The 22,692-nt window shown below is 33.6% G+C and overlaps 1 protein-coding gene across 1 annotated transcript in view; it reads left to right on the top strand.

Moving 5' to 3' along the window:
• The window catches only part of LOC131046847 (proteasome subunit beta type-4), a 43,658-nt gene extending 21,899 nt beyond the window's left edge, over positions 1–21,759 (top strand). The window contains exons 3-6 of the mRNA XM_057980635.2: positions 13,830–13,959; positions 14,335–14,494; positions 14,641–14,826; positions 21,266–21,759. Coding sequence (XP_057836618.1) covers positions 13,830–13,959; positions 14,335–14,494; positions 14,641–14,826; positions 21,266–21,379 — 590 coding nt within the window. The 3' untranslated portion in view covers positions 21,380–21,759. The remainder of the gene's footprint in view (positions 1–13,829; positions 13,960–14,334; positions 14,495–14,640; positions 14,827–21,265) is intronic.
• Positions 21,760–22,692: the final 933 nt, after the last annotated feature.

Here is a 22,692-nt window from a genome sequence, read left to right as displayed (position 1 = left end):
TTACAAATATTTCCTCCAAGTTATAGCTAGATCCAACGGTTAAAACAGAAGTTATGACATTTTTCCCAAAACTGCTAACCCTAGGTAGGGTTTCAAGTGACCTGCACCAAATTCATCACGTCTTGCACAAAACTGAATCAAATTTGATGAGATAAACATATTTGAAAACTAGAAACACAGATCTTTCCATCCATATATTATAGTCCTCATTTTGAGTCCAACCAAGGGCCGTGCAATGGCATATTTCAGACTGAAAATTCTAAAAAAACTGAATTTTCCAACCCTCTCCAACCTCCAAATTAAACTTCATAGGCCTGAGCTCTGATACCATGTTGATTTTCTCAGGTTTTATTGGATGTATTTTAGTGTATATATCTAATTCAATCTGATACTTGCATTCTTAGAATTCTATGTATTCACAAATTGAATAACATTATACTATATATATTCCTTTGGAGAGGCATGTCCTTGAACGGACATGTCTCTCCTTTAATTATAATAATTTAATCAATATTATAATGTTTCATCAATCAATTATTAATTTAGAATAATATAATAGATTAATATTGAATATTAAATTTTATATGATTAATAATAATATAATAATATAACATAATAATATATTATTATTAATCAACATATATTATATGTATTCTAAATGATCATTCGACTCAAGCTACAAACATTAACAGGCAACTCGTCACACCTAAATCAGGAGGAGGTTAGTATTTTTTTTTCACAGCTATTGTTTGTATTATCAGGCTACCAGCTTCTATACCAGCATCTTAATGTAATGGTATGGCTTGTTTTTCAATGACAGCAAGTGTAGATGGATTAAATTAGAAGATCTTGTGTTGTATCCTCATTTAGTGTTAATGCTGAAACTCTAGATAGTTTCTTCTTTCATCTGTAAAGTTGGAAGATTATACTTGCACAAACATACAATATATTAATCCTGTCAAGATCTAGTCAAAAGCTACTAATTCAATATAAAGACCTTAGTGTGGAAGATATTAGATGCAACCAGTCATTGTCCTATACTTTGTTCTTGCAGAATTAGAATGTGCAATTGTATTGCGTATCTTTCATGCTCAATAGATTCAGTTTACAAATCATAGTTGAAGTGCTATTCTCAAAGCACTACTCGAACTTTAGTTACCTGCAAATTCAATGCAATTAACATCTTGTGGGTTTGTATGTAGCTTTTCACAATGTCTCTTCCTATTCCCATTTTACATGCTTTGTTTTATAAACTTTAAGTTCTTATCAGCTAATACAAATCTAGATGGATAGAATAAAGATATTCAATATTATGGAGCAACATCACAAAGAGTAACATACAAATATCTAGGCCTCTTGGAGGCATGAATTAAAGAGATGATATGTCCAAGAGTTGTGAGTTTAACTCCTACCTAATCACTCCCAATCAAGAGGTGAATTAACTCGCTCTAATTGAGATAAATGTGGCCTTAACTAAGTAGAGGTGTTACTTAACTTACATCAATTAAGAGTTGACTAGGTAATGATGGCACTTGTGTATCTCAAGTCAAGGTGTTCTGAAATGTCCTGACTGGCTTATGCCCAAATTTTTCACCTTTCCTACTGTGTAAGTCCATTAAGTAGTTCATTTGAAAGTGCAAACGTAATATTTAAGATTTGTAAGGATAATAGCAAATGTTGAATATGTGTATTAAACAGGTTTTCTTTGCTCAGAATCAAAAGGATTACATACATTGATTTAACAATCAAGTTTCAAATCACTGAAATGACAAAGTTGTTCATTATCCAAAGACGATTAAGAAATATAAGAACGGTAATGTAACAGGCTGACCTTCACTGCAAGTTCCAGTCGGAAGATGAATATTACAACACTCAATATGCATATATCTGTCTTCAAAAGTAATAGCAGCACTCAGAACATGCACAGTCATGCCAATCTTTGTCTCTTTAACCCAAATTGTATGCCCACGGTCAGGCTTCCTTACAAAATGTATTGCAGTCTGAAATTGGAATTTCCTGTACTCAGAAATGCTGATCAGCAACTTATAGCAAACTCAGTTAGCTGGAAATGTATCGAATCTTGTCGAGTTGATAGCTATGTTCAAGGAGACAAGAATTCCCCATGAACAGAAATGATAATTCCAACAATGATAGTCCTCAGATTTTATTTGCAGTACATCAGTCTTCAGTTCCACATGCCATAAACATTCCCATGGATAGCCTGTTGCAGTTTTTGGCATTGATGTCAAGGGTCAGTTGATGAGTTTCAGAAAAGAGGTTTGAATTTTGCTTGAGCTGGTTGCTTGCTTGCTTTAGTTTGCTTGTCTGTGTGCTTCAGATAACTGCCTGTCTGGTTGAGCAGCTTGTGTGTTTACTTCACTTGGCTGCCTGTCTACTTTAGCTGGTTTCTTGTTTGCATCAGCTAGCTGTTTGCTTGCTTGTTTACCATGTCAGCCGTTATATATTCAATGTTTTCATCCTTCTATGTGATGCTTTAAGGGTTTAAATTAAATTGAGATATGTCCTCTATATATTTCTCAACAAGTCAGAAGTTTATAATTGGCAGTTATTGGAGGCGGCTAATTTGATTTTATTCATTTGTTCTTTTTGAGTGCGATGGCTGCACACCTTGGTAACGATTTACTGATCAAGTGGCGTGTAATTCATTCTGTGTACAGCTGGAAGTGTGTTTCTGGAGATGAGCAGTGTTATTTTTGTAACGTCTTCTCTGCTTGATGCTGTGATTAAATCATTACGTGTCTTCAACTAATTTGGCTCATATTTGCCAAGTATAAAATATTTGATGATGTGTTAGTTCGTATCTGCCAAGTATTAAATAACAAGGCTTTTTGAGTAGCCTGCGGGATCATTATGTCTCTTAGGATGAGATTGGTAATTATTTGAACACGTGTTCTGTCTTTTGATTCGTTGCAGTTGAAGAATTTTGCCAACGTAGTCACCATGTCATGCATTGGGTGAAAAGAAGTTGCCATTTTGTTTCTGGTGATTGTTTTTGGAGGTTGCAACTCCTTACAATGAATTGGTATGATGAAAAAGAAAAAACACTTCGTTTCTTATCGAAACTTTTTAGGCTGAATAATCTATTTTGGAAATGAGACGAACTGTTGGGAATTGTTTTTCTTCTGGAGTTTTTTTATTTATTTTTTGACTTGAAGAAGTGAGAGTATCGCTTTTTCTGATTAAAAAAAGTGACACACGACTTCAGAAAGTCTAATTACGCCGTAGGCGTCTCCTACTATGAAATGGACAAGCTATTTTTTTTTGATCAACAGTTGATATTGCATAATATGCAATGCAAGACGATTCAAACGTTTTGAACCGTCGATTGCAAAAGATTCGCTGGTGCAGTCACGCTCCACACATTGCGATTTGATAGGTAATGACGGAAAGGTTTTCCCGTGGGTTTTTTTTATTATACAACTATAAACGTCCCCCAATGTTTTTATTGCTTCGCGTGCCACTTACTGAAGGTACTTAGACAGGTCATCTTATCATGTGAATCGATGCTAGGGAAATGTGCGATGTACAAAGGACTTCAAATTAACAAGTTTTTTTATTTTAAACTTTTTAAACTCAGCTAACTTTTCCCAAAGCTACGTGCATGCAAGTTTTTGAATACTCATTTTAAAATATATAATTATTTCTTGATATCTGTTTGTTCTTTTTGGTTACCATCTAGGGGAAAGGACCCAGTAGTTGAGCATGTTCCAATTGTTGTGAGGGTTGTTGATACCTTTTGTTCCAAAAATTGAACAAATAAAACCTATTGTTTGAAACAAAAAATATCAATTTTTGTTAGGAAATGTACCAACAGTTGTTAGGAAATGTACCAATAGTTGTTAAGAAATGTACTAATATTGTAAAAAGTAACCAATCAGGTGATGCCACATCGGCTGCACAACTATTGGGGTCTCTTTTGCACGCCTATTGGTCTCACTTTTTTTTGGGGCTGTTTTGGACACCTTGGCAAAAAGCATGCTGATGTGGCATCATATTTGATGATGTGGCCCTGAAACCTTAGTTATAAGCAGGGGACTTGCCAAGTAAGCTGTTGTAAAAAAATTGGAGTGATTCGAAATTTCCAAGTAGGATTTTGAGAAGCGTGAAGTTAGGGTGCACGACTACTGGGTCCTTTCCCCTATTTTCTTTAAGTTCTAACTTTTATTATTATACATTTTAATATTATTATATTATAATAAATATAATATATGAATAATAAATTACATGTCTAATTTTAATTTTAATTAATATTTTTTTATATTATAATCTATGATAAATAAATAAATGATTTTAATATAAATTATATAAATTTTAGTAATAATAATATTTAATTTATATAAATATTAAATAATTTATTAATAAATATATATGTTTTTAAATAATGATATTATTCATAATTATTTTATTCATATGTATGTTGAATTTATTTTTAATTTAATTTTAATATAATTTTAACTTATTTTAATAATTATTATATTATAAGTATAGTATATAAATAATTGATTTTTAATATCATATAAAAAATTTAATAATAATATTATTTATCTTATATAAATATAGAATACGTTTTTAATAAATATAATTGTTTTTAAAATAGTAAAATTAATAATCATTATTCATATATAAGTTGACTTAATTAAATAGATAATTTATGAATTAATGTTTCTTTTTAAAATAGGCTTCACTTTATTTTTAATTTTTATATAAGCTTCACTTTATTTTGCATTGGCATATTTCCAAAAGTAATTTGTGATCAAACCAAAAACATTGTGTTGCTTAAGTGATCTATACATCACAACATTTTTTAATATATCATTTTATTTTGTGTCCCACCTTATATTTATTTATTTTTTATTTTTTTTAACTTAGAATCTTTTCCACAACATCACTTGTAATAAAAACAAATTAATTAGATGAGATCAAGATAAATAGATTTTATTTTACCATGGTTGTCAATATGCACTCTAACTACTTTTATTTTCTCTCTTTCACTCATTTAAACATCTTTATATTTAATAAATATCACTTTGACCTTTTTTTATTAGGTCACTTAGATTTCACTTTCACCACCACAATTATAGGTAGTTGTAGATATGCTTTCTAACCACTTTTATTTTCCCTCTTTCACTCATTTAAATGTCCAAACATCACTTTGACCTATTTTATTTAGTGTTTATTTACAAATATTTATTTATATAATTAGGGATGATTAAATTAAAGTATTAGATTTAAATTACAAATTAACAATAAATATTATTTTATAATTCTATCTAATATTATATAATAATTTATAAATAATTAACATTATTTATAATTGTAGAAATAAATTGAAGTTATTAAATTTAATATTATATGATAAATAATAAATTAATTTAATATTATTTTGTAATTATTTGTTTATAAATTTAATAATTTGTTATCAATATAATAATAATAGTTATTTTAGTAAATAATTTAATATATATAATATAGAGATATAATAAAATAAATTAGATTAAATTAAATTAAATTTAATATGATATTTGAATAGATTATAGAAATAAGTTTAAGTTATAAATTTAATATTATATAATAAATAATAAATTAATTTAATATTATTTTGTAATTATTTATTTATAAATTTAATAATATGTTGTAAATATAAAAATAAGAGTTTCTTAGTTAATAGTTAAATTTGTATAATATAGAGATATAATAGAATAAATTAGATTAAATTGAATTTAATATGATTATTGAATAGAAAAACAAAACTAATGTTAAATTATTTTAAAATGTGATTATCAACACATAAAAGTTATTAGAACAATACGAGGTTGTATGGGTCTTAAGAGTACTTGAACTCATAATGTATCTATATTCAAGAACATGTTTAATGGTATCTTCATGGTAATAAAGCTTACATCATCAAAATAGTATCTTCATACTCATAAGGTTGTATGTGAAACTAAAGCAAAACAAGTACAAATAACATAGCATGGTCTAATTTAAGACTTCCAAAGGTGAGAAACAAGTACAAATAAGAGAAGTGAAAAAGAAGATAACAATTTGCAATTTGCAAGTGTCTTCATTTGTTGGCACTCTCTTTCTACAAAATCTAACTTACCAATTAGTACAACTATGAATGGTATGGCAAATATTGTAGTTGCACATATTTTATGTTTCGATCCCTCATATGTTTTCTCTTTCCCTTATTCACTTCATCTCTCCTACTCTATCTCCCTTTCACTCCTCCCTTTATCTCTTTGTATCCATAGCGCTCTCTCTCTCTCTCTCTCCTTTTCTCTTTCCATAAATCTCTATACCTTTCTCTCTTTATCTCCCCCTATTCCTCTTCATGTTTCTATTTTTCTCTCTCTACTTCTCTCTATTTGTCTATCTCTAGACATCTCTTCCCTTCTCCCTCTCTCTAAATTGTCTTATATATCTATATCTCTATCACTTTGTCTCATCATCTCTCTCTCTCTCTCTCACACACACACACACACACACACATTCTCTCACTCTATCTCTCTTCCTAGACCTCTATATCTATTATCTATTTACCTCTCTATGTCTCCATATTTATTGTTCCATCTCTCCCTCTATATCTACTAAATTATCTCTCCATATCTCTCTACCTCTATATATCTCACCCTCTCTAGCTCTATATATCTTTCTACCTCTCCCTCTCGCATTATCTCCCTCTATATATTTATCTCTTTCATTTGTATATATATCCCTCTCTCTTGATCTCTCCCTGTCCTCTCCATATCCCTCTCCCTCTCCCTCTCCCTCTCTATTTATATCTTCCTCTATATCTATACCTCCTTACCCCCCCCCCCCCCCCCTCTCTCTCTCTCTTTATTGCAAACATAACATCAGGTTATTAGTAATAGATGCATAGTTTATTTAACCCTATTAATTCTCCATTGAGACCTTTTATATCTCTCTATATATCCCTCTATATATCACCCCCTCTCTTATTCTTTATTCATTGAGGTCCCTCTTTCTCTATCTATATATCTTTGTGTATATCTCCCTCTCCCTTTCCCACACCCTCTCTCTATATTTATCTCTCTCCCTCTATCCACCCTCCTTTTCTTCTTCTCCTCTATCTCTACGTGTCTCTCTCCCTTTCTCACTGCCCATATTCTCTTTGGACATCCTCTACTTATTTATCTCTCCCTCTCCAAGCCTCTTATCTCTCCCTACCTCCTTTTCCCATATCCCCCTCCCTCCCTCCTTCCCTACCCCCCACTCTCTCTCTCTCTCTCTCCTTTTATTTCCTCATATCTTTGTCTCTTTATCACTCCCTCTCCCTCTCCCTCTTTATCTTCCTACATCAATCTGCCTTACCTCTCCCTCTCTCTATCTCTCTCTCTCTACCCCTCTATTTCTAGATATGACTCCCTCTCTCCCTCTTCCTATACCTCTATACCTACATGTTTTGCCTCTCTCTCTATCTCTCCATATCCCTCTACTCCTCTCTTTATATCACTTCCTAGCATGATCCATCTCTTTCCATCTCCCCTCTCTCTCTCCCTCTCATTATACTTATCTCTTCCACCTCTATGTCTCTTTTTTTTATCTCTCCTTCTCATTCTCTCTATATCCCTCTTTACCTCTCTATCTCTCCCCCATTCCTCCTCTCCCCCTGTTGCAAACATAACATGCTCTTGTTGGTAATTGAGCTTGATTATATTTCTAATTCAAAGAATTTTTTAATTGTGTTTAGATTGATGCATAATTGATGTGAAGCTACTACACAAATGTATGAAAAAAATTTCAAAATTTACTCCAATTGTCCTTCTATGCTTATTCGGCGTACCCATTGCACACCAAGGTGCAATTGCTAGTTGTTATTTTCAGATGTCTCTGCGTTTTCTGAAGAACAACATATTGTTCTTTTTTATGGGGTTTTGGTCTTATTTTTAAAAAGTGTGACGGAAGGGAAAAGAGGTGACTGAGAGTAGCGTGAAAATATACTATCAGTTTCTATCTCAAATCATCTTTGCAATACGTGATAAATGGGACAATTATACTGTTGAATTTTTGAGATAAGGGGTGAGCAGAAGGTCATGCAAGCCTGGAGAAAAAACTGAAATATAATGTATAACAGGGTATTGTGTATAAACAGGAGTGTAAGAAGAGTTGAGTTTTTTTGGTTCTGTTTCATGATGTTATTTTTAAAAAAGGGGGGCAGAGTAGCATGCATATAGAAGAGGGTGATTAATAAAGCAAAATTGTATGTGAGCTGATTTGATCAAGATCTTTGAACCTAACAAAAGTCTTGAATTTTCATTTGTTTGAGATGACATGAGCTGGAATGATGTAAAGTTTCTTTTGTGTGCCATGGTTTTTTACCCGTAAGGGTCTTCCATGAGAATTTCGGTGTTTTGCAACTTGATGTTTGTTCTTTCTATTTCCTGTGTTCTTTTCACAGCCAAGGAAGCCACGCCTAAGATAGCCCTCAAATCACTCTCCTCTCTGCAAATAGAAATGAGTGTAAAATGACTTCCTTACTTGTTGGTATTTTCCTCTTGTGGGGCTGAAATGACCTGTAGATGTGTCTCACACAGAATGGGAGGATTTACGCCAAGCATAAACAGCCTTCTGGTAAGGTTCTACCCTCTGTTCCTTCACGCCTAGGGCATGATAAGACCCTCAACCTGTCAAGAATGCCACACCTGAGAAAGGAGGATTGCGGCCCTAGTTGAACATCTCCATAGTGCATCTGTAATGTTCCCTTTTGGATTTACCCTAGAATTTGCCCTAGAATCACAATTTCAATAAAAGCAAGAGATGGGATATGGTTAGAGATATATCTTTACCAAGTAAACTGCCCATTTAATAAGATAAAACCTGAATTATATCCTGCAACCGCAACCAATGATAAATAACCAACTAGAGAGACTTTCTACATTCTTTTTAATTTATTTCAAATTTCCGTCTTTTATTTTAATCTCACTTTAGCTTGGTAAATAAATAAAGTGACTATTTAATTTTTGCGTTGATATAAAAATAAGTCACTATAATGACCTTATTAGATAATTAAAATTAGTCATCATTAAATTTATTAATTTTTTGACAGCCTGAATTTTAATCATTTAATTAAATTCTAAGGTCCAAATAAAAGGGACATTACATGTACAAATATTATTATCAGTTATGAGAATAATTAAATAGTAAATGTAAATTACATCCTAAGTAAACTTACTAAGTAGGTGCAATGTCACACTTTGGATAGTGAAATTTTTTAAGGTGAAGTATATACTACACCAACAAAATGTTTAGTGTTGTTTTCATGAGGAAGACATTGTCAACAAGGTTCAAAATTTGCTCATGTGAGAAATGATTAGAATGCATAATAAAAACATTGATCACACCTCTTTGGTGGTGAGATTTTTGGTCCCAAAAAAATTACACGATTTTGAAGATACTAGGTACTTGGAGAATACAATTAAATTGTTTACTGCATCTTTCTTGATGGAAAACAAACTGGGTTCCTACCCAATAAGAAGCTGCAAAGTCCCCCTTTTATAGGCAGTCAATTCCCAAAGGGAAACATACACTACTACCTAGTATATTATATTAATTCAGAGTAGATAATTAAAGTTGTCCATAATTCAAATTAATATTGTCATTACTCCTGCCCTAATTCCTAATCCCTTCTCATTCTTAATTCCAAAAGAGGGCATTAGCTTGTCTAGGGCACTATGACACCACCTCCCTAATTCAGCCCAGACGTCAGGAACATTAGTCCTTTCATCCTTGGGGCCCTTTTATCTTGGAGTTGATTTACTCTGCCTCTCCCTAACATCACCCATCTCCCTTGGGGAATAGAATTAGAATTGATTTAGTATTAGACTGTGAATATATTTGTCTTTCAATTATTATAAATGTATATAAAATTAAGTATGATTGTCATACACATTGCAGTCTATATTAATATTACTAATAAATTCTGCATAAGAATATAATCAGGCTTCATATATTAAGCACACATATTGAGCACATCCCCATGCATACCACCAAGAACAAGGATGTTACTGCCTGTAACCTAATAACAGTTCTGATCTGATCTGATTGATGGTGATGATATTGGATGCTTTTGATTCGTTCCCTTTATATCTCTTCATGTGAAGGAGAGGTCACACCCCTTCATCATGTATGTCGTTTGGCAAGAGACAACACCGTTTCACCATCAGCACCCTTTGAAAGAGTGTAACTCTTCATTATTTCTGCCTTTTGGAAGGGACGCAACCTTTCACAATCAGATCTGCACTTCTTATTTAAATTAGATCCGCTCTTTTGATCTCCAAATTATCCCCTCTCAAATGAGGTTCTTTTCTCCCTTTTATATCTCATGTTTGAGGGAGTCACAACTTTTCATTTTATGTCTCTTGACCATTCATTAACTTAATTCAATTTTAATTATATTCTTTTATATTTTAGTTTAATTTTTAATATTTTAATTTTATTATTAAATTCTATTTCAAAGTAGGGACATTATGGAAGCAGATGTTCATTGTGATTAGTCCAGATGTCCATACAATTACGATTTGGCTTCTCTTTTATCAATTGCTGAAGTTCATAAAAAACTGACAACATTAATTAAAAATTGCACCTTCCAAGAATGTTGTTTTACTCTTTTTGATGGTCCATCCTCTCTCCAAGAGTGATCCAAGCTTCTGAGTTTCAATTTATATGCCTTCTTAGTATAAACAGAGTGATCAAATGCTCAATTTTCATATTACAATGAGTCAACCTGCTACAATCTTACTTAACCATTCTACAAACAAGCACTGAGCTCATATACTTAATTGAAGTGCTTTGCAGTGTATGCAAGAAGTCAATCTAAGGATCATAAGATTTGCCATTACCAGTATCTCCTTTCCAGTGGTGGTGGAGATACATGTAGCACATGCTCCTTACTTCTTGATCCTCATGTCTTTGTATACTCTTCTTGTTTTTTCCTACCTTGTGGTTATCAGTGCTTGACTTGGCCATTTCTAAGGTGAAAATGGTGGTGAGTTTCTAACTCTTGTTAGCCTAATGTACACTAACTTTGTAATGACTGCAATAATTTATAGCCTTACACATGCTCGAGTCAAGTTTTTTCTCACCTTCTTGGAGTGTGTTTAGACCTTTAACTCTTGCTTGCTAGAAGAGTTATTTACTTATTTCTTCCTTGGCCATCTTTCCTAAATATATTGGAACCTTTTAGCAATGGTTTATTTCCTAAATTCATCAAGACATTAATAAGACTTCACAATGGAGGATTTGCAGAGTGTTGAGGTGCTAACCTTAACTTCCTCATTCTATGATGGATGTCGTGTAGAAATGTGCCTGGGGGGTAGAGTTATTCTCCCTTTGCTTTGATGTCATGTAGATATGTGCCTTGGGTTAGAATCATTTTCACTCTCTCTTTGTTTCTCTCTCTCTGTCTCTGCATTATTTCATGCTCTTTGTATAGATTTGTTAAGGCTGTCTCCCTGTTATCCACAATTTGTGGCTCTCTTTGAATGAATTTCACAAATCTTAGCAAAATATGCTTCCCATGGGTCAACCATTTAATCATATAATATTCCGTACCTCCTTCGACATTAACAAGAGTATATTCAGGAGAGGACATTTTAACTTGGAATGTTTGTTTCTCACCCTCTTTGTGTTGAACTGGTTTCCTTGGTTATTTGTTCTTCTACACTTGCAAATGACAATCTAAAAGCTCTTCAAGCTTCCTCTTCAAGGGCTTGGTCGTGTCTGTACTATTCCAACCACAAACTCTCCAAACTCTGTTGAAGAATTTGCATGCAATCTTGCCACACACAAAAAGTCCAATTTTCTACCATATTCCTTACAAGCCAAAATAACTTGCAGTTGCTGGTGCGCCCCCAAAAAACATTGAGCTTGTTCTGTTGGAAAATAATCGTAGTAATTTTGAGTTTTGAAATTCATATTATGCATACATTAGATTCAAGATTAGAATGGTTGATTGTACATATTTTTTCATACTCATTAGATTCAAGCTACAAGCTTATACTCAAGTGTTGAGCTCAAGTGGCTACTTAAACCCTAATTATCCACACATTCAATGCTATCCAGTCATTATTTTTTCAAGATCAGAATGGGCAATTGTACATGTTTTTCATACTCATTAGATTCAAGGTACAAGCTAATACTCAAGTGCTGAGTTCAAAGTGCTGCTCAAACCCTAATTTTCCATACGTTCAATGCAAGTAACCATAGAAACATAATGAAATAAGCTCAAGTGAAAACACAAGCAATGATTCACGACATAATTGTTTACCTTGGTAACACAAATGTGTGGAAAAACAGCAGGGAATGTAGCCTCAAGGGGTGTGCTTATTCAATTCTCCAAGTACCAGGTAGTTAGAGGGGAAATGGTGGTGAACTCCACTGAGGAAGTAATACATCTATTCTACTACTATGGCATTTAACTCTTCCATTCTGAATTCTGAAGATGCATTCACTGAGGAAGGCTTTGTTAGATATGTTCACTGTGGAATGTCTCTGGGATATCCTGTTTTCCTCCTCTTTGAACATATAGATGCACGATGAGTTGGAGGTTGTAATACTAAAGGTCACATTGCAATGAATGCTTCTTCCTCTTCCTTTTCTACATGATTTGCCATTGGAAATTTCATTTCTGAACCCAATTGCATTGAAATACAATGTTTAGCATTGTTTTCATGAGGAAATCCTTGACACTGGTCAAATGATGCCCCTATTTGAGAAACAACCAAGATATTCTGTAAAATTACTAGTCAATAATTTTTGTTCCTGGTTGTGCTTTCAAGTCCCATTGAGCTACATCGGTCATATGTGGACATTAATATAGTTTCATTCTTTCTCAAATGTGTTGGAGCAGCAAATTGGAGCATCCCTTGGGTAGTCTGGCAGATGTGAGAATTGTGAATAACAGAAATAATTTGCTCTTTTATGTACAAAAAACATGACACAATATTTTATTGGTTAATGCTGTTTCTACTGTATCTGTCCTTATTGTTTTTAGAAATGCTCTGTATATAGCTTCAGGAACAAAAGAGTTTCATCAATTTAACTAGTTTAGGAGGGAAGTGTATCTCTATAAAATCTAGAAAGCTAACATCTGAGCTTGTGTCTAAAGGGGCGTTAAGTCAATGTCTTTATGTGAGCACTTGATTTAAGTTTTGACAAACAAATTCAAGTCCTTGAAAGTCTGTTACAACCATAACCTCTTCCTGAAAATGTTAACTGCCCCTGACCATGTACAATGTGCAAATTAATGTCTTCAATGTTACATTTATATAGCAAAACTAAGTGCCCAAGTTGAAGTATTGCATGTCATCTGGATCTGTTCATGCATGTGGTTGACTTGGAAATGCAAACAAGCTTTTCTAGTTGATTTGTACTAATCTATCTATTTCATCACTTGGCCAAAGTGGGGCATTGAAATGTGACTATACATCTTCCATCCTGCTACCAAAACATTTCAATTTGAAGGATACAACGGAAATTAAAAATCCCGCTCAAGTAGAAAGGGACACAATTTTTCCAGGTTTGTTTTGTGCAAATGCTATGCACTAGCTAGTGGATTGCTTCATTCAATGCCCCCATATTATTACTGAATAATATATATGCCAAGAAATGGACTTGAACTGTTTCTTCTGGGAAGATTAATTACTGTAAATTCATATCTCAAACAATGGAATGGGAGTATCAAAGAATTGTCATGGTTCGTATATATTTCCAAATCTATCATCTGTTGAATTTAAATGTTAATGGAGTTTTGCTTGCTGTAAACTTTTGCTTGTATTTATTGGCAGGATCATATGGATCTACACTGCGTTACAAGAGTCTTGAGAGACTGAAGCCTATAGGAAAGCATTCTCTCTTAGGTGCTGGAGGAGAAATCAGTGACTTCCAGGAGATAGTGCATTCTCTTGATGAACTCATGTATGTGTTAGAGGTTCAATTATTAGTATTCAAGGAAGCATTCTTTACTGTTATTTGATATATTTCTTTGAGTAGTTTGTAGGCAAAAATAACTTTTAAAGATGAAAGTTTAGAAATGTAATTCTATGGAGGTGAATTATACTTTGTGTTCCTTATAGTTGTAATAGTCTCGCCTTCTGTATCTTAAAACATTTTATGTCTGAAACAAAAAAAGCCTGCATTTGTTTGTTGCTAGTCTGTATTAAAGAATGGCACTTTCTGGCATCTTCTATCTGAGATTCTGAACCCTTTTCAAAATTAGCAACGCTAAAATAGGACACAATTAGTTTGTATAACTCATAACTTACTTTTGATTACATGTGCCACTAAATGTAGACTCTATGACAACATGTGGGATGATGGAAATTCTTTGGGTCCCAAAGAAGTACACAACTATCTGAATAGGTTGATGTATAATAGGAGAAATAAATTTAATCCTCTATGGAACACAATTGTTTTGGGTGGAGTCAAGAATGGCCAAAAGTACCTGGGCACGGTAAATATTTACTTACTGCAAATTTTCCTACTATTGTTATTCTGCTATTTGTGTTATCTAAAATATAAATATTCATTTGTTTTATTTATCTAAAATTTTCTATTGTGTGTGTTCCATTGTTAATCTTCTCCATGGACACTATCTAGGTGAATATGATAGGTGTCCACTATGAGGAGAGCCATATTGCCACTGGATTTGGGAATCATCTTGCTAGACCAATCTTTCGTGATGAATGGAAAGAAAATATGACCTTTGAAGAAGGTGTCAAGCTTCTAGAGAAATGCATGCTTGTGCTTCTGTATCGTGATCGCTCAGCTGTCAACAAATTACAGGTAAGCAGTGTTTTTTATTTTAGATTTTTAAACATAAGTCTGGCCATCACCAAGTTTGGAAAAATATTCTTTTTTAGCTACATTGAAGGGTTCAACGAGGTTTAAATACTCTTGTACACAATCTCGTTCATTAATTTAATAACAAAAAATTTGAGGGATGGCTTTGAATCGAATTGACTGGGTAGAAAGTGATTAAATAATAAATAAGGAAACATTATAATGTGTGAAAGTCGCAAGTCAAATCCTTGTCATTTTCAAAAACATTTCGTCACAAAGCATCAGAATTATACAAATGAGTTTCAGTGGTTTCCATGAGAAAATTGATGATATACAATTCAGAGAAAACTCCAGGTTGATTGCTTGGGTGTAATCTCCTTGGGATCTTCCCAATTTTCATCCTAGAATAACAATTCCAACTTAAGTCGAAGAATTACAATTCATTTACAAACATAACCTTTATAAAAATATTATCAAATGTAATACTCTATATAAGATAGTCCTAGTTTAGGTCCTACAATGACATGAATTAATGATCATTAAGATTCCTTGATAACATATAAATTTACAAAGTATTAAGTATCAATATTTCATGATAACATATAAATCCATATGAGCATCATTCCTATTTAAATCGAAGTATCTCAATAGCATTAATAATTATTCCAAGGCATATTCCTATAGAAACCGTATTTGTAATTCATTGGAAATGTTTGTCAATTGCAATCTCAAGGATGGTTGTCCTTGCATTGCGAGAGCATGGGTGGATCCTCATCCATCCATCTCGGGGTGGAATACTTGTGAAGACCCCCAAGTCCAGCAGTACGCATATGCCTCCTGACATACAAGCATCATCTCGGGTGGTGTAATTGAAAAGTCCCTTAAGCTTAGGAGCACTTATTTGTCTCTTGGCCCACGGACATAGTAGGACCTCAGGTCCACTCCATCTCTCAGTCCACCTTTGAGGCTAACCATCCTCCTCGATCAAGCCTAGGAGCAACCATTCATCTCCCAGCCCATGAGCATGGTAGGATCTCTAAACCATCCATCTTGGGTTGGTGTGCTCGATAAGATGTATGAAGACTGCCTTCCTCAACAAGCCCAAGAGGCACTCGTACGCCTCTTGGCCCACAAGCTTGCATCTCGGGGTGGTGTTCTTGATGAAGGCAAGGCCGGTACTTCACCTCTTGTGAACTCAAAAGGCTGGCTGTCTTTCCTATTTGGAAGCCATTTCTAATGAACTGGAAATCGATTACTTATAGAAATCAGCTATATGAATTTCTTATTAAAATCTCTTTAAAGGAAATGCAATAAAACTACTTACAATTAGCAATCACTTAATTTCTGCAAAGTGTATCTATGCATCTATTTATTTGTAATCTAATATGAACCTTATCTCACAATATTATTATTGCTGAAGACAATATTTATTTGTCTTTTATGACGACTCTTTATTTTCCAATTTCACTCGATCCTTTCTTGGACGAAATGTTCCTCCTTTTATACCTTCAATTGGAATGGAAGTCACACCCTTTCTTTTGCAATGGACACCTCTATTCATAAGCGTTGCTTGGAACATGTTTTAATCTACTCATATTCTCTTGGTTAGCCTCCCTTGGAACTTCCATCTTGTAATTATTTTATATTTAACTTAGCTGGCTTCGTTTGAAATTCGCTGCTTGGGAATTATTTTATATATTTATCTGAGTCACCCTCCTTTGGAATTCAATGCTTGGGAATTATCTATATTTATCCTAGTCAGCCTCCTTTGGAATGTCATCATTTTTAATGAGCTAGCTGTCCTTATTAAATCTAATCGCCCAAGTTTATTTATTTATAAAGACTATGATTTGTATTAATTAAGGGCTGCTAACTCTAGTTTTTGATGGGCATGGTATTGGAGGTATTACTTAGTAAACCAATGACAACTTTTTTGTTTATAGGGTACCAAAGAAAGGGACAGGGATGTCCCGAAGACTATCTGCCCCCTGCTGTTCCACGAACACCACCTGCTAGAGAGGCCATCCCCAAGATGCAAGAACTCTGCTATCCCCAGGATGGCTAGGGAATGACTAGTCTTCCCTTGGCTGTAATAGGGAAGGCAAGGAGTCCTCATTCTTAAAAACAACACATTATTTATAAAAATGTATTTAAATAGATTACATGGAAAACCCCAACCACAATTTGCAAGGGGGCTCACCAAGGTCAAAATACTTTAAATATGATAAACAACCCTAATTTGAAATTACATATTCCATGAAAAGATGCCTAGTTCAGTTATGTGATTGAAAACTTTGCATATTTTATTTTGTAATCACACCTTTCATTGTGACACAAAATGAAACAAATGTGCAGTAGAAACACTGTTTGAATTAGAAGGGGAATTTCTTTGTAAATTAAAACTAACCTAAAACCTTATTTCGAACAAATGTATATGCTATACAATTTGTACAATGTTTTCTAGGGAGGTTGACATATAGTAAACAAAACTAAAACCAATTTTTTGCTTCTTAGGCTAGGGCACAAGGCAATTCCACACTTCTGCACAAGACGGGAGGTTTTTATGCTTTCTGGCTGGAAATAGATAACCTAAACAGCTATCAGATGCTCACTCTTTCTAGCTAAAAGCAAAGACTGAAAAGATAAGGTTAAAACGCAAAGATTGAATAGGTTGAATCACAATGACTGTAACACATTGGTAAGTTGAATTAAGAAATTATGCACAAAATCACAACTTCCAAATTCAAATAAACCTACAATACAAAGCTTAAAAATTTGCTAAAAGCAATTGAATTTATCTCAACACACATATGTTATAAGCTAGCACAGTTGTTGCACTCAGTGTCACACCAACCAAAACAACACCTATTGCAATTCAAAGCTTTCAATAAATCTCAAGTGATTTTTAACTCACAAAATTACAATAACATACATCTCAACAACAATATAGAAGCAAGAATGGCATTACTAGATTATATCAATTGAATGATACTGAATCCCTAGAGTAAGTGCCCGAAACATTTAAATTATTATATTTTACAATGCTTTGCATAAACAATAAATCAAAAAGCTAACAAACACTTCTACTCTATGAATAACTTGCTTGCATGTAAAACAAACTTGATTACATAATTCTGTCAACATATACAAAATCCTAAGTGATGGATTTGCATATTGTCATATTTGGAATCTGTAGCAATCCTGAAGAATATGATTAGTGTTATATCTGATGATGACTGAAAATTATATTTGGAACCTTAGACATGCTTGAAAAATACATGTTTTGGTGATGAAAAATCTTTTGAGTTCAAAATCTGAATCTTGGTAATGATAAAATCCTGCAAAATAAACCTTATTTGAGTCCTGAAGTGATGCTGAAAAACTATGAAATCAGCCAATTTGATGATAAGTGCTTTAAGTTGCCTGGAACCAATGAAGACGGCTCAGAAAACTAGAAAGAGGACTGATTTTGATCAAGAAATATCCTAAAATCAGGTGCCCTTGCTAATTAAAGTATGCTATGAAATCAGGCTTGCTGGACAGAACTCCTACACCCCTGTCCAAGCTTTGAAACAACCTATTTGAACTCTCAAATCACTTCCGTTGCCTCTGCTGCTATGACAGTCCCAAAACACCCAGAGATTTTAACTAGATTCTCCAACTACAGCCCTCAACAATGCATGAGCCAATTAGAATTCTTTACACGTCCCACAGGGAATTCAAGTAACGTTGCTATCATAGAGAACCTGAAGAGACTGAGAAAACACCCAAGAAGAGGAAAACTGAAAAGTGGAATTTCAGTGGATGGTACAAATTCTCATGATAAGTTTTACTTTTTCGACAAGGAATTGATTTTGTTTTTTCTCTGATCATGTGATAGATGATATTTTCACCAGCTCCTGCAACCAGTGAATTCACTTCAGTCAGCAAAATACTCAGTTTTTAGGGCTTTCTCCGACATCCAAGTAGTTGTACATGGTCCCAAATCATGCCATGAACAACAAAAACCAGATCCTTATTGGATTGGTTGGTGAACTACTTATAGTGTTTATGCAGAAGGATTGGTTTCACGAAGGCCAATATGACAACTTACAAATGAAGAATGTTGGTCAGTGTAAGATTCTAAGGAAATTAGTCAGCGATGCTTATGTCCCTTGGATTTGCTGGAAGAGGAGGAAACCATGACTTGTCTAGCAGCAGTGATTGACCCACCTTCGAATTGGACCAGCTGATTGTCCTAACAATTTTAAGATAAAAGAATATTAGAATTTAAAGGTGTCTGATTTTTGCCTTAATGGCATGGCTCATGGAATGGTAAGCGGTCTAGCAGAATAGTAGTTGCAAATGATAAACAAGCCTTTATTTCCAAGGTCTGTTTTACACGAGCTACATTTATTTCTCTCGTTAGCAAAGTAAACATCATTGGCCTAAACAAGAAAAACTTTGAAGCAAACTGCTTCAACTTATGTCATTAGCATTTTCAGGATGGGAGAAACAGATGATGACAAGATGAATTTCAATTTCTATAGAAATATTACTAACTTTTATTGAAAATTCCAGATTTCCAATTATTTTAACCTCCAGAACAAATCAATTTTTTTGAACTGCAGAAGTACAATAATAAGTGATGATGCTATGCTTCTTTTTATGTATTGATCAAAACTGGGGAGGATACAACTGGAGGATCTCAGGCCTTCCTCTAAGGGAATAGAACACCATTTTATAGAAAAATAGTGAGTGGGAGTTGATCATCTAATATAACTCCTTGCAGAAGTAGCACACCATGTGGCACAGATGTCTCGAGATGTACACGTCAGTAAATGGAAGAGTAAAGTCGAGGTGCAAAATTAGGCAATATCTTCTTTGGAGTTGAAAACATTAGAAGCTCAAACTATGGTGCCCCTGTGCATTCCTTCTGCTTTTATTCATGATAGTTTTTCTTTCCATCTGTTCTACCTCTAGAGCCTTTCCTTCACACCGTGATGGAAGCTAGGAAATTCATATGAAAGCCTTTCCTTCTTGTGGTGTGGAAGCTAGGAAATTCATATGAAGCAAACTTATCTTATTTTATTCATAAGTAAAGGTTATAACCCTAACTATATTATGTTTCTTGTTATTGTGAATTTAGGGCAGATTACAAGCTAATCCAGAAAAGGGGCATTGCATAGATTCAATTGACAGATCTATTTATTGTAATTCATATGACCAGTCTAGAATTTGATGTCATCCATTTGCTGAATATAACTGCAATATTCTGCTTTGGAGGATGCTGCTCTTCATTTTTTAACAAAGCTCAACAGTCAAATTTTTCAACCTGCCATGAAAAGAACAGAAGAAAGCAATAACATCATTATTCTTAAAACTGCCATGAATATTTTTCAATGCAACTCGAGCACATTGAGTTACAGTAGCTACCATGCAGTGCTACTAAAACTTAAAAGGACATAAGATCTCAAAGAATAAATGGAATCTATAATGCAATAATAAATAAAGGTAGCTGATTTGTCTTTATGTCCTTGTAGCATCATTCACCAAGCCTAATTTCAATTATATGAAATAAAAATAAATGACTGCATAGGATAAACCGTGAAGACATCTCTCCATGGGATTAAAGTAGGCTTGATTCTTTTAGTGTTCCTTGTCATAACTGGTTTTGCCTCTAATATTTTAAGATATCAGATGGACATGGATAGTTTTAGTGCTCAGGAAGGCTGGATATCGTATGAGATCACTTTTGCTTTATGTTCAAGTTCCATCTCTTTTAAGTTGCAATGTTACTAACAAAACTGCCTATATTTAACAATAACAATTACTTGGATTTTAGGTGTTAAGAAACGTTGTCATTTGAAGCAAATCAAAATAGTATGCGATCCTCTAACTTTGTCATTATGTACCATTATTTAGTCCCATTCAGATTTATGCTTTGTGTTAGTGTTGTTTAGAACTTGAGGGATATCTATATCACCTACTTGGCCTCACAGGAGTATTCTTGAATTTGTAAACATTTTAGCAAATTTTTCCCTGGATTTTTGTCTAAGAGTTGCTAACTTTTTGTCCTATGGTTTCGTGGACATGTTATTTTATTGGTGATATTTTTGGATGGAAGGGCCATCTTGAATTGACTTAAAAACATTTTACTAATTTTTTTCCCTGGCGTTTGGCTCAAGAGCTGCTACCTTTTGTCCTCTGGTTTTGTTTACAATATTTTACTAATTTTAATGGTGATTTTGTTGGATGTGAAGGGCCCTCTTTAATTGCGTGCTATCCACTTTCAAACTTTTTATGTTTCCCAGGGATTTTGAACATGGACAATTCCAAAAAAGAGTGAACCTTTTTTCACCCCTAGATCGTGTCATCTGGGACTTATTATATTGGTTATACCATTAATACTCTGGGTGTCAGATGCCAGGAACTTACATTCCATTTACCCTATCTTTTGCAGATAGCTAAGATTACAGAAGGAGGAGCTACCATTTCTGAACCTTATGCATTGAAAACATCCTGGGAGCTTAGTGCATTTAAAAATCCAACCGCAGGAGCTGAAGGTTCGTGGTAACTAGAGACATGGCCATGCAGTTGTTTCACTTGGTGAGGCAAAAAGTTCATGTGGCTTGTCTGGAAATGATATGCCAATTTAGTAGCATGAATTGTCCCCTTTTTCAGAATCTTAATGAGTTATTTCAAGAATTAGCGCACTGTTGATTATCTAGTGCTTATTGACTTATAGTTTTTTATTTAAATCTTGAAGGCATTGTGAAAGATAATGGATTAGGTATGGTCAACTTTACAGTCATTTGTTTATCTTGAGAAAGCATCTTTTGAAGCATATTTTGCTGCTGTTAAATTATTTGCACATTGAAGTATTCATATTTTCTACATTTTTGATAATATTTGAATGTTTAAGTTATTTAGCATTTCAAGCCACAATTATTCTTACATTTGATTAGCATGTGCCTTATCATGCCATTTGATTATTCTATTTGCTTTAGTAGACTTAAATTATCTCAGCTTCAATGTAAGTGAGTTGACAAGGATAGCTTCTTCTACACAGTTTTTGTCAAAAGCATTCTGCTTAACTCTTTTATTTTACCATCTATATGCAAGAAGGATTTTATCTTGGGTATCAGCCAATACAATGGGCACATGTCTCATCAAATATATGCATATAAAACTATTGGATTTCGCACGATATTTTGAAGCTGTATGCGATATTTCAGTATTATTTCAGAATCGGTATCACAAGACTTGTGAATCTAAATTTGTATTAGAAAACATCTCAAGAATCTATTATGGTAAACCTGCCTGGTCATTGTGAGATATTTTGGCAGGGAAGTAGGGTCCAAGGAAGTTGTCAATGAAAAACAAAATTGTCAGCTTACCTTTAGTTTTGGTTAACTGGTAGACTTCTTAGTCAAAGATGTCAGCAAATTTGGTCAATTTGTTACTTTGGTTAAAAAAAATTGGGGATGTATTATATTGGTTTGTTTACATGTCAAAATATGGAAATTTCAAAGGCAAATTCATTGAAGTCCAGCATACATGATGTGGTCACATGGTCAAAATAAATGATATTTCTGTGTGTTACTGGTAGTCTAATATCTTTACGTTTAAAGTAGTTTGTGGGTTTTTAATTTAAAATGATTTACCAAATACCTTGAGGAATAGAATGGCATCATCTACTTGTTCAAGCATTTCATGTAGTAAATAATGTGATGAGATAGCTTATCTATAAAATTTTGAATGTCTATTGTACTTTAATTATCACGTTGAAAGTAGTCTGTGGGTTTTTAATTTAAAATGATTTACCAAATACCTTGAGGAATAGAATGGCATCATCTACTTGTTCAAGCATTTCATGTAGTAAATAAT

The sequence above is a fragment of the Cryptomeria japonica genome, chromosome 4, assembly GCF_030272615.1.
Source record: "Cryptomeria japonica chromosome 4, Sugi_1.0, whole genome shotgun sequence".
Classification (NCBI taxonomy): domain Eukaryota; kingdom Viridiplantae; phylum Streptophyta; class Pinopsida; order Cupressales; family Cupressaceae; genus Cryptomeria; species Cryptomeria japonica.
The sequence above is the reverse complement of the archived record's forward strand: the minus strand, read 5'-3'. Positions and strand labels throughout refer to the sequence as shown.